The sequence below is a fragment of the Micromys minutus genome (assembly GCF_963924665.1).
Source record: "Micromys minutus genome assembly, chromosome: 5".
Classification (NCBI taxonomy): domain Eukaryota; kingdom Metazoa; phylum Chordata; class Mammalia; order Rodentia; family Muridae; genus Micromys; species Micromys minutus.
This window is the reverse complement of record NC_137974.1, coordinates 42,371,962-42,384,551: the sequence shown is the minus strand read 5'-3', so window position 1 is coordinate 42,384,551 and position 12,590 is coordinate 42,371,962. Positions and strand designations below refer to the sequence as shown.

The window sequence follows — 12,590 nt, the reverse complement described above, 5'->3', positions numbered from 1 at the left end:
TGAACTGTGCACTATCATACCAGGGCAGACCTGTTTTTAATCTTTATTTGATATTTACTTCTCCTTTAAAAGATGACCTACTGTAGTAATAAACATATTTTAGCCATGACTAGTCATTTTTCTATATATAAGTCACTCTTGCCTAAGACTTGTCCAACTGTGAAAAAAACTTTTTAAATTAAAATTATACCTGTATATTCTTTTCAAGCACTACACTATGACCCATATCGTGAAAAATATGTAAGATTCCATCACCACATGGACTCCCCTGTTTTCTTTTTTACAAAGGTGTTTTCTCTGAGAAAATCTGACTATATTTTAAAGATGTTATTACATTATTGTCATCTATGTAGGTTATAGATGAGAAACGATATTTTAAAAGAAAGTATGCGCAGGCTTTCCCTGTGATAATTCTATTCCTCAGCCCATAAATAACTTCTGCTTTCAATGAAATGGGTATTCTAAGGGTGTTAACATAGAATATGTTCTGCATAAGAATAGAAATTACCATTCTTTTGTTTTTAGTTTGCTTTTTTAAAAAATGTACTTGCTGCCAAAAATGTGGACAAATGTATACCATAAAAATACATAAATAAGAAACAGGAAGCAAAGTCCATAATAAGAACAAAAAGAAAACACTAAACAACAACTACCAGGAAAAAAACCTTATAGAAAGTTCAAATTGTAAGTAAATTTTACATTGAATAAATATAAAGGAAAACCACATTCATTCAAACAAAACAATCATCTGTGTTTCACAGGCAATTGCGGGAAAGGGCTCACTGCCCTTTAGAACAACTGTGGGTAGAATCCTGTTGCTACCTTTTCCATGTGGCTAGATTCTTGGTTTGTAGTTATTACAATTGTTTCTATTAAAGAAGCATCAGAAAAGGTTTGCCAGTGTACACTTAAAACAAATAAACTAAATATGTATTGCCTCCAACATGGCTATTTTTAAGACTGGTGTAGGTATCAGGTTACAATCTTTGTTCCCTCCTCCTTGATGGAAACTTGGCAAGGTCCCTCCCTCCCCTCTGGAGGCTCCAGATCCTCAGGGAGTTGAGCTATATTTAGGTGAGTAATTTTCTTTCTTTTTTATTTTTAGAATTAAAAACACCTCTAAGCCCCTTTTTTTCTGCAACCATTTCTACTTTCTCCCCATTGTAGTCAGAGCAGGACAAACATGAAGACAGAAGCATTGCTACTTGTTTGACCATGAAATGTCAACACATATGGAGTCTAAAATGACATGGGACAGAGGATGGTAAACAAGAGAGCTTGCTTAGCTTAGGACAGAATTCTGACTCAGCCACTTAGCCAGCATGTGGTTTTGCATTGCAAAGTATCCCTGATGTTTGACTTAAGTATCTTGCAGTGTGAAGGATGAAGCCCTGTGTTGCATCTAGTTACTATACCATTCTCAGAAGACTCTTCAAGAAAACACACAAGCCACTTAGAGGCATAAAAACAGTGAAGAAGTAGACAATGGTGGAAATTTTGACAGGGCCAGTGGTCAGTGGACACAGAATTCTACCGACATGAGTGAGTGCACAAGGGCAGCTCTTTTCATGTTTCCATAACCATGTGGCTTGATTCTGAACTTCTGAGGTGTGCGTCAGACAAAGGTCAGAAGTAAGGGGACACAGCTGCAAGTGCCCTGGCTGCGTCCTCTGTACAACTTTACCGTATGGATGGCAACAAGAGCACTAGGCTGACAATGTATGTTGAGAACAGCTCAGCCTTTTTCTAAAGGAGCTTTGAAGTGATTGTCATTCCAAAATAAAATTATCTCTCCATCATACATCTTCTCAATTCCTGTCTCCCAAGTATTGGAGTATTAGCAGAACTTGATGCTTTGGAGAGTTGTGGAAGAATTCAAATATATTCATATATTCCCATTATGTAATAACTATTTAGAATTGTATACAATATATCTTTTAAATATTACTCAGAATATTAACTAAAAATGGTGGAAAATATACATAAAGCCATACAAGTATGAGGTTAATATGGTTTCAACATTCTATAGAATCACCACTGTCAGATTGGGGGTGGGGGCAAAACTGAAACAAGGAATTCCTAATAAAATATGAAAAATATTAGAATTAGAGACTAATTTACAGTTGGATTAATGTTAGCCTCTATATTATATATATACTAAGAATTAGATCAGATATACCACATGCACCTCAACTTATTGTGATTATTAGCAAGGATATGAATCAGTGTTCTCAGATTTAAATTAGTTGCTTCTTTCATATTAAGAAATGTAGCTGGCAAAGTTATGTACACTATAAAGGTAAAGGAAGGGCCTCTGAGAAAGCAGACTATGGTTGGAAATGTCAATGGGCTGTTTAGATCCCAGACTTCAGTAATAATGCAAACAAACTCGCTAAGTTAAAAATCTCTAAAACATAGCAATGTTGATTCCTACACAAGCAAGTAAAACCCATAAGGTTACATTCCACAGCTGATTCTAGTAAGATAGTTCTTCTGTGGTTGCAGCCTTTTATAGTCACCAGGAAATGCTTCATGGGAGTGAATTTTCCAAAATAAGAAAAAGAAAAAGAAAAGAAAAGAGAAAAAAGGAGAAAGGGGAGAGGAAAATGGGGGGTGGGAGGGAAGGAGAGAAAAGGAAAAGAAAGAGGGAGTAGTGGTAAAGGCCTAAGATATAGCTCAGAGGTACAGCTACATGTCTATATTATACTATGCCCAAAGTGCCTCTGAATATCTCATCATTCATGATTCAAGGTTTATAAGCCACATCACCTTTATGGTCTAATAACATAGATCATATAATCATATAACAGAATCAGAGTGAAGAAAAGATAGAAATTATCTCTGTAATTATCATACATATATAACATTTTTGAGACTAGGCTATGGAAGAACACATGTAGAAAATCACATTTATGTTTCATTCAAAAGTCTCATGAAATTGACATATTGTCATGAAAATACCTTAGCTACGCTCTTACGACAGAACTGCAAGAAGAAAGCATTGCTAAAGAATTCGTCACCAACTATGTCAACCAAGGGCCGGTACTCCCTTGTTGCATTAAAGTGAAAACATTCATAGCATCACACTTAAATAAGGAGTTGTGTCCACATCTATGACAAGATAATGTTACACATAAGGCAAGAATGAAGACTAGGATGGTGCTGGAACACTTTTGCAGAGAAGACAAAGCATCACCAGTATGGGAAATAGTCACAACATCCATGAAGCCACTGTTTTCTAACTCAGAGAAGCAATTTCAAAGTCAATGGCGTCACAAAAATTGTGGAAAGCAGCCATAGAATAAATGGCTTCACCTACTATAGAGAAAAAAAGTACATGATTTTCTAACTAGATCTGTGGTGCCCTCATTAAGTAGGGTGGAGTGAACTAATAGCCCCCTGCTGACCTTGGACATGCCTAACAGGAATGAGGAAGCCTTAGGAAAGTTGCAAGTTTATTTCACAAGGAATCATAGCATAATGCACACATTTCTTTGCCACCCCATCCCTAAACATACCCTCAACTTAGACTAGATTGGAGTATTTTTTGAGTTTCTGATTACAAATTCAAGAGGGAATCATACCCACAACTATCCTTCCTCTTTGTGCTTCGAACACAAAAATATATTTCTTAAAATATGAAAATGAATCTGCTTATGATCTTGAAAGGAAAGAGGATCAATTAGCTTTATGATGTGCACCCCACTGCCTGCAGCACAGAGTGTGCCACACCAGTGCATGGGACACACTAAGACAAAGGGGACCCTGGCATGGCCATTTCCATGAGTCTGTCTTTAAAAAGGATACAACAGTGCAAATACGTACAAGTGACAAGCCATTGTAAAGGAAACTTCCCAATAGAAAAATAAAAGATAAGTTAAAGGCAAAACAAAACAAAACAAAACCAAAAAAAAAAAAAAAAAAAAAAAAAAACAACTCATACCAGAATCACACAAAGAACGAAATAGTGACCTTCATTTTGCTGAGAAAGCTCATAGGCAGAAGACAAACACAAAACAGCTTTGTTCACTCAGGACACATTTGAGAAGGAATGAAAACCTCTCTTAAAAATGCTTTTCCCATTAGAGCAAAATATCCCAGGAAACCATCACAGTGAAGGGAACTGAGCTTTGCCTACCATCAAATTTCTTGTGCCTCGACACAAACGTGGTCCTCACAAAATGGCTTGTTTCTTCAACCAGGTTTTCGAACTCCAGCTTACTCTGTTGGCTTAACTTGTCTTCCATTTCTGTGGTGCAGCACGTGTATTCCTGAGGGCAGATGCGTAAGTGCTCTCCTGCAGTGAGAAGAGAGGAGACGTCACGACTAAATGTCAAGGACTTTAGGTAGATTTGGGAGATTGGACTCTAATCCTAGGGGCACCTGTTCCCTCTCCTCCCCAGACATCTGTCTGGACACAATCTGGAGGCCAGCATCTGTGTGTTTACCAGCCCCAAGACTCGTGAGACTTAAGTCGAACCTAATATTTGCTCTCCCTCCTCACCGCATACCTAACTGCAGGTGTGTGGAAACTCTCAAAACACCTGTTTGGTTTTTCGTGATTTTATGTTCTTCTTGCTTTTATTCAAAATGTACCAAATGACACTGGTGACAGGAGTTATCAGAGAGTCCTAAGTGTGCCTCTGTCTTTGGAAATGTCAAGGAGGTGAAAGTCTCTGAGTCTCATCACCACAATCTGTTAGACAGCAGGGGCAAGAGATGGTGCTAGAAACACTTGTGTGCTCTTGCCTGGCTGTCTGTGGGGTACAGAAGTGAGGAGGAGAATGATGCTAATGGTGATCTCCTGTGGCATACATCTTTCTGTTGGCATTTCTTGTCAGAAAGAATCTGTTCTGGGAGGGAACAGCCACTGATAGGTTTAACTGATCCTCGGATCATGCTAAGACCTATGATTAAAGGGAGAGAACCTTCTGCTCAATGTGCCAGCTTGATGCTGGGCCATGTTTTTGACATTGCTTTGACATGAATGCTATAGCTTATCAGAAATGGTTATATCACAAAGTATAGGAGAAAGAAGGAAAAGGAACTCAACATCCTGAGGTAAAACCAAAATTCGCACCCAGGTATGAAAGTCAGACTAGGCCACCGAAAGCAGATGGAATTAGTATTTGCTGTTATGGCAATTAAACTTAGATGTAATGATAACAGAATAAATAAAAGTTTCTTTCAGGACAGTGTGAAATGTAGAGTGTCTCACACTCCCACTAGCAATTTGACACTTATGAAATATGACTGCACTGGCACAATTTCTCAAGCTTACATATTTTAAAATATTTAGTGAGGTATTTATTTATTTACTGTCTCTCCTCCCATTTCCACATGCACAAATTCTCTCTCTTCATTGTCCCCTCTCTTTCTCCTCAGACGATAGGAAGCCCCTTTCAGCATCACCATACCCTGGGACACTGAGTCCCGATAAGACTAAGAAAGAGACTTTCAGACCAAGTTTACATATTAAGAGTAGAATTTATGTGACTTCTCAGGGTGTAAGAAACTGTTGAAACTGCACAAAATTTAATAACCAAAAAGGGGGGCGCAGTAAACCATCACTCTTGAGAATAAGAAGTATCCAAGTCAGGTTCATAGCTCCCTAAGAGAAGCTAGAATTTGTTAGAAAGAGATACATTGGGTCACATCACTGTTAGGTTTTCTATATGTTTTAAATTTTTAAATATACACTTTGAAGCTGTTCCTGAAAAAGTAGCAGCTCTGTTAGGGGCTGGAGGTAGAGACTGGGTCAGATAATAAGCAAAAGTAACCATCCATGGTCTTCAGAAGCCACTCGAGTGCTGCCACTCTCCTATTGTCTCCAAACCACCTCACAGAACTCCAGGCTCCAACATGATTGCTCTGAGAACATAAAAGAAGGAGGCCAGACACAGCCACTCCAGTTAAGTCATCTGAGCTTAGACAACAAAGTTGCTGTGCTATCAGGGAAGGCCTATCACTCCCCTGTTTGTTCCCCTGGAATATCACATTTTCTCTCATGTTTGTCACTGCTTCTAGGTGTCTTCCTGGCGAGGAGCCAATCAAAATAAAGGAGTAGACCTTTGAGACATATCCCTGTCTCGACAAGCCACCTAATTCTTCAATGAGGAAGCAAGGAAAGCTCTCACTTACAGAGAGCAACAGATGTAAGCACACAGGAGGGCACAAGTACATGGGATGCAGGCTCACACACATGCAGACATGGATAAATGTGAGGACCTCAGGGAAACTTGCTTTGCTCTGAGATCATAGTTGGGAAGCCACCCATGACATTTATCTCTTCATGGCCTCTATGCTAAAACCAATTCCAACCTCTGCTTTGGCATAACTGGCCAGTATAGCTAAGAAAATATCAACAAACAATATTGGGTGTTATAATGAAGCCTTATGAAATTCAAATTCAAGTGCCAATAGATAAAATGCCACCAACAAAATGCAGTTACAATAGAGATTGTACAGGCTGGAACAACAGAATTAAACTCCCTTAACTCCCTGGAGTCATGCTCAAAGCTATTTCACCATAAAGAAACTAGATCTAACCCATGATATGGAAACTTTTAATTTGAGCACTGAGGAGTATTTAGTATAATAGAAGTAATTTCAAAGTTAAATGTTATAAAGATGGCACCTTGGTGCAGGAAGATGGAAGAACTGAGCCAAGCCCTAACTAGTAGCTTTTCTGTGTCCTAAGAACTGAACAGCGCAGCTGCCCTACACCCTTGCCTGTCCCAGTACAAGTCCAAGTACAGCTCCTTGGAGCAGAGTGCACATTGGCACCAGATGCTAGAACTGGAGAAATCCAAGAGGCTGGATTATGTGAACCATGCCAGAAGACTAGGCGAAGATGACTGCACAGGGGTGGAGCATGGGGAAGAGGAGAACAAGAAAGATGAAGAGGAGATGGATTTGGACCCTGGCAAGAAGTTACCAAAACACTAGGTTAACCAGTTGATGCTTTCTAAGTGGTTAATTGACATCCCTTCAGATTTGGGGCAAGGATGGATTTTGGTTGTGTGCCCTGTTGGGAAAAGAGCCCTTATTGTGGCCTCCAGGGGTTCAACCAGTGCCTACACTCTATCAATAGGTTTTCTTCCCTTCTGCCAGGAGGCAATGGGATAAAATTCAACAACAGCCAAAGACTACGCCATTCTGGATTACATTCACAGTGAGGTGAACCAGATGTACTATGTTTTGAATGTGATGTGCTGGCAAGGATATCCTTTTTATGACTGTAAGACTGATCCCCATTCTACTGGATGCATGCAAAGTTATAAGAAGAAGAAAAACTTAGAGAGAAAACCAAGAATAATCCTTTTAAGTTTGTGGTGTTAAAGAATTTCCTGTGTACCCATAAGAGCCTGTGTAAGGTGCTATCTATAGATCTTCTTTTGAAAAATGGAAACATGTTAGATGGACCATAAACAGACACACTATAGCTGTGTGAGTACCCCTTTGGTGAGCTGGCTTCCCCCCTACATGGTGGAAGATGTTCCAGCTGATCCACTCACTGAAGCCAGAATATGCTGGGCACCAGCTCTAACAGATTACTGAGCACAAGAGGAGCCAGGAGGACACAGAGGAGAAGCTCACACACAAGGCATCTGAGAATGGGCTCTAAGAGCTGGAGCACCTGTCCACTCCCAAGTTGAGGAGTCCTCCCCACAGCTCTGAGAGCCTCATGGACAACTGAACTGGACAATCCACAAAAGACTGGGGCAGGGGACAGTGATGATAGCCATAGGTGACCTTATTTCAGAGAAAACTTTCCACATCTATGCTGCCAAAAACAGTTTGCCCCTGTCGAGAATGTTGGCTCAGACTGTTGGGGGTGGGTCTCTTTCGGATGGAGTTGAAATTCAAGTAGGTATGAATATCTCTTGCTGTGTGAAATATATCCATAGTGTAAATATACGTGATTCTTAAGAAACAAAGCAAAACAACCCAAAAATATTATAAGGAAAACTGATGGTTTTTGAGCATTCCTTAATCATATTTCTTTATCAAATTACCTTAAATTCTCCATCACATATCTGATATACCGTTAGATATTAACATTTAACCCAATCAGAGAGTAGCTTCACACATCAGGGTGTGCTCTTCATAATGAAAATCAGCCACAAATGAAGAGAATGCACATGTAAAACTTTATATGTAAGTATATAAATTCCTTCATTGAAAAATTGCATGTAACGATGACTACAAAAATTCTCTGCTCCAAGATCAAACACTAGCACAGATGAGAGTTCTGGCAGGAGCTGGCACATCTTGTAAGAGTGTATGCCAGCAAATTCTTGAATTTTCAGGGGGGGGGGATTCTTGAAATTTTGTTAAGTAAGCAAGCTAATATTTAGATATAGAAGAAGGAATCTCCAAAGGAATGCCTCAAATGAACTCAAGGGCATACAGTTAGATCTTAAATTATCCTTAAAGGATGAGACTGTTCCTCCTGTATGTGTCCCATTCAATTATGTCAATTTTTACAATATCTTTTCCCCAGAGCCACCTCGGATACTCAATTCCACGCCAAGATGCTGTGGTGACAGCAGAAATTTGATCCTGGCAAATCCCACTGCCTCCAAACATGGCCCTAGGTCTGAAATCTGCCAAAATTAGACTTGGTGACTGGCAGGGTGGTTAAGGCCAGCAGACAGCAGGGCCTCATTAGTCAAGTGAGCTAGCCCCTGCAGGTCTGCCACCACAAACTCAGTGAACTCACAGGTGACAACCAGGGACCTCAGAATGTGAATCTCTAACAAGAAACACAGGTGATATGCCAGGAAGGAGTGATGTCTCAGGCTCCAGGCCACCACAATTTTAGATTTCCTAGGCATTGAGAACCCTGAGAAAGATTACCATCCATATTGTCTCTAGGTGGTAGGCATGAGATCAGAAAGTAGATTATTTAAACATGGTGCGATGCTACAAAGTGCTTCAATTCTTAAACTCCCAAGTGTAGTCTGACAAAAGGGTAGTAATTGCCCTGGATTTGTCCATGTTCAGACTCTGTCATCTAAGGTAAAACATGAAGGGATGCAAGCTATTCTAGATAAGGGTAAATCTAAGCTACAGTTTCCCATATAGGAGAGGGTTTGCTTTGAAGTTAACATATCTGGACTGATAAAAGTCTTCTAAAATTCTATATACAACAACCTTGTGTCCCTAGCAGAAGGAGGCGACAGATTAAAAAAATGACTGGTTCCACTATACTTTATTTAAATTTCCCAACATTCCCATGAGTACTCTCTGAAAAGTTTCCTACTCTAAATGCTGCTTCCATATATTTAAAGTCATTGATGGATTAAGAACATAAACGAGCATAATAAATATTCAAGCTGGTATAAAAAAATAAACTAATTCTGCGTTTGAGGGTCTTATTTATATCATTCATGCCTGTCACCCTTTGATGTCAGATTTCTCCTGCCATCTAGTTCTCTTCGGTGACTTTGTGTCTTTGTGTTCCACGGCTGACAGGTCTGCTGTTAAATTGCTAGTGTATGCTCTCTTTGATTTCTTTAAGAGGGCACCCAGTGCTATGAATTTTCCTCTTAGCACTGCTTCCATTGTGTCCCAAGAGTTTGGGTATGCTGTGTCATCATTTTCATTGAATTCCAGAAAGTCTGTAATTTCTTTATTTCTTCTCTGACCAAGTTATCAATGAGTAGCTTCCATAAGTATGTGGGCTTTCTGTTGTTTTCGTTGTTATTGAAGTCTAGCCTTAGTCCATGGGGATCTGATAGGATCTTCTTGTAGCTGGTTTTGTGACTGGTTCTATGGTCAATTTTGGAGAAGATACCCAAAATGCTGGTTCATGTGTTTCTATCCATTTCACTAAGACATATACAAAACAAAGTACTCTTAAAATGAAATCAAGAAGTTGATTGTTTAATTTGATTCCCAAATTACACAATGGAAATTTCCAACATACTACCCTGGGAGATACACCTATTGTCTGTATGGCACCCTGATTTTTCTGTATCAGACTCTTAGGGTATTGAGCCAACAATGACGAAAGAAGAAATTATGCTCAGAGTGGACAAGAAAAAGACATAAAGAGAGCAGTGCTTAGAGTCAGCCGGACAGACAGACATCCTTCCTGTTGTGACATTTTATTTAGTTTCTATGGAGCTTTTACATTGCTAGTAAACTGGTCAGTGTAGCCTCCCCTACCCTGTTTCCCTGAAGCAGGTAGGGGAGCTGAACAGTAACCTATAAAATGTCTGCTGGTGCACGGTAGAAAACCAACAATGGTGCAATGAGACAATTCAAATTTACAAGGGGATATGGACGTCTGTAGGTAAGAGCGTAAGAGCGATTGTCAGAGGCAGATTGTCTTTTCAGATTCAGGTATTTTAAATCCTTTCTACACCACTGAATCCTTGCACACCAGTGGTCCACCTCACAATTCAGATCAGTCACAGGGAGAAGAAATTAGAGCTAGCATGAGCACGAGGGTGTCCAGCTTCATTCTAGACTCCAGAGCTTCTGTGTTCACATGTATAGCTGATGACAAGTAATGATTAAATAAAAATATTCCCCAATGTACTGTCATTTTCCTGGCTGCTAAACTCACGCAAGTGTTCACACTGTCTTCAGACTGAAAAAATAAATAAAATGTTTTATGTTTCTCTGACTTCGCATGGTATAGACAGATTATGTGATAGAGGAAAAGTTATGCCTGTGCCAGGAGCTATGGCACTTGGCAACTCAAAGGAGGAGTGAGGAGGTAAGAAAAAGGCCTTTTAAGGGTACAGTTAACATCTGTAAGCAGCTGGTTTTCAAAAAAATCATTATGAATAATCATGCAAGAGTCTTAAGCAATGGTAAAAACTGAGGTGTCATTGATGAAAAAAAAATATCCTCCAAATTACAGCCTCAGCTCTTGCCACAGTCTCCAGGATGTTGTCTTGCAGATTGTGAATTTGACAACTTGGGTCTCATTTCATACAGTACAGTCCCTCAATGCATGTATGTTCACATATGTGAAGTGCTGACATACATAAAAAGAGGACTCTCTCACCAAGAGTGTTGGGGATCCAGCATAATACACAATACACGTCATCTCTCAGTTTCCTGCAATGGCGCTCACTCCAACTGTCCAGAATTATGATAAACTTAACCCATGTCCTAGGAACATGAAAGTTCTGTTTTGTTCTTTCAGGGTCAATCAACAGTGACATCAGTGGGAATGGAAGAAAAGTCAGTATTGTGTTATTTATTATTACCCATTATCTCCACAGTTTTATTTTGTTGGGTTTAATCTAAAAGTTAAGACACATTCCAGGGTAATTTTGAAATTACACGAATCCCCATAGAATAACTATTTCCAATGGGGTCATCAACCGCCAGGGTTTGCTCAGATGTGTTTAATGGTCTTTAGCTACACCTCTATCATCCATATTAACATTATACATGGAATTATGCTAAGACATTTCCCTGCTTCCTAAAAAGAATTTATACAGGTTACTTATTTTCACATGTATTTCAAAAATGAATACTCTCATTAGTCAAAAGAGGAACCAGTAACTCATCCCAAACAGGAATTTTGAGTAGCATTCATTAGCAAATTCCAGACACCCTTAGATACCTGGTTCCCATACCTTAGGGACTTCCCAAATCTATATATTCCAGTGTGCAAAGATGATATTAATTCTATTTCATGAACGGCACCTTCTCTGACTTTGATCCTTTTCCTAGGTTTCATCTTTATTGACCAAAGTGGCAAGATCTAGTTAAGCTTCTCCAAAACCCCTTGCCAAACTCAGGCGAACCATAACTCAACAGCTCCCATAACCTTCTGCAGCTCCACTGACCAACATGCTGACTTATTTCTTTTGCTTTCTGTGACCCATATTGCATCCATCAAACCAACTGCCTCCTACAAATTCACCCACAGATGATGATCAATTTCAAGTTTATTGCCGCAGTAATCCGGCTCTCATCTTTGCTTACTCAAAGTTCGCCATTTCTACAATTGAATTGGGTGATCCTGTGGCGATAGACAATAAACCAATTTACAAAGTGCTTGGTTTTGACCTTGATAACAGCAGATCAGCATTCCTACTAAATTATATGACAGCTCACTTGAAAAGTTAGGATTTACTGTTCAAAGCTCGAGAGCTGTAAACTAGTTCACAGACTGATTCAGTGCAGGGGCCAAGTCTAGGTGAGAGTGATTAAGAACCCAATCAAACTGAACTGCATGTAAGCTTTTATGAAAAATGATTCCCTTCTCCATAAAATACTGCAGTTTCAGTGGGCATCTGTAAAACCGTGACTGCCACACTGATGGTACCATACAGAGGAAAACCATAAAAGGCAGACTGGCTGGAAATGTCACAAGATCTATAGTGCAGTCTCCAAGTGTATATTTCACTAATTGTCTACCTCTATGACAACGAAACTCCATAATATCCAACCTTCTACAACTCATAGAGTCGTTAATTTATAATAATTGCTTTAATTCCCACAATTCATTGAGATAGATGCCCACAGGTAAATAGCATAAGTCTCTATTTCAGACATGACTGATTGGAGACCTCCATAAAGCAGACAGCCCTCATTTCTGGGCATTCCTTCAGCGA

The 12,590-nt window shown here is 39.5% G+C and overlaps 1 protein-coding gene and 1 pseudogene across 3 annotated transcripts in view; one reads left to right on the top strand and one right to left on the bottom strand.

The window, feature by feature from the left end:
- Positions 1 to 12,590, bottom strand: part of GPC6 (glypican 6) — a 970,157-nt gene that overhangs the window by 723,315 nt on the left and 234,252 nt on the right. For both annotated transcript variants that reach the window (XM_080917258.1, XM_080917257.1), the window contains exon 2: positions 4,139 to 4,297. In XM_080917258.1, the coding sequence (XP_080773384.1) occupies positions 4,139 to 4,297 (159 nt within the window). The remainder of the gene's footprint in view (positions 1 to 4,138; positions 4,298 to 12,590) is intronic.
- Positions 6,652 to 7,699, top strand: LOC308420978 (snurportin-1-like; annotated as a pseudogene). Its single transcript has one exon. The product of its transcript is annotated as a snurportin-1-like (transcript).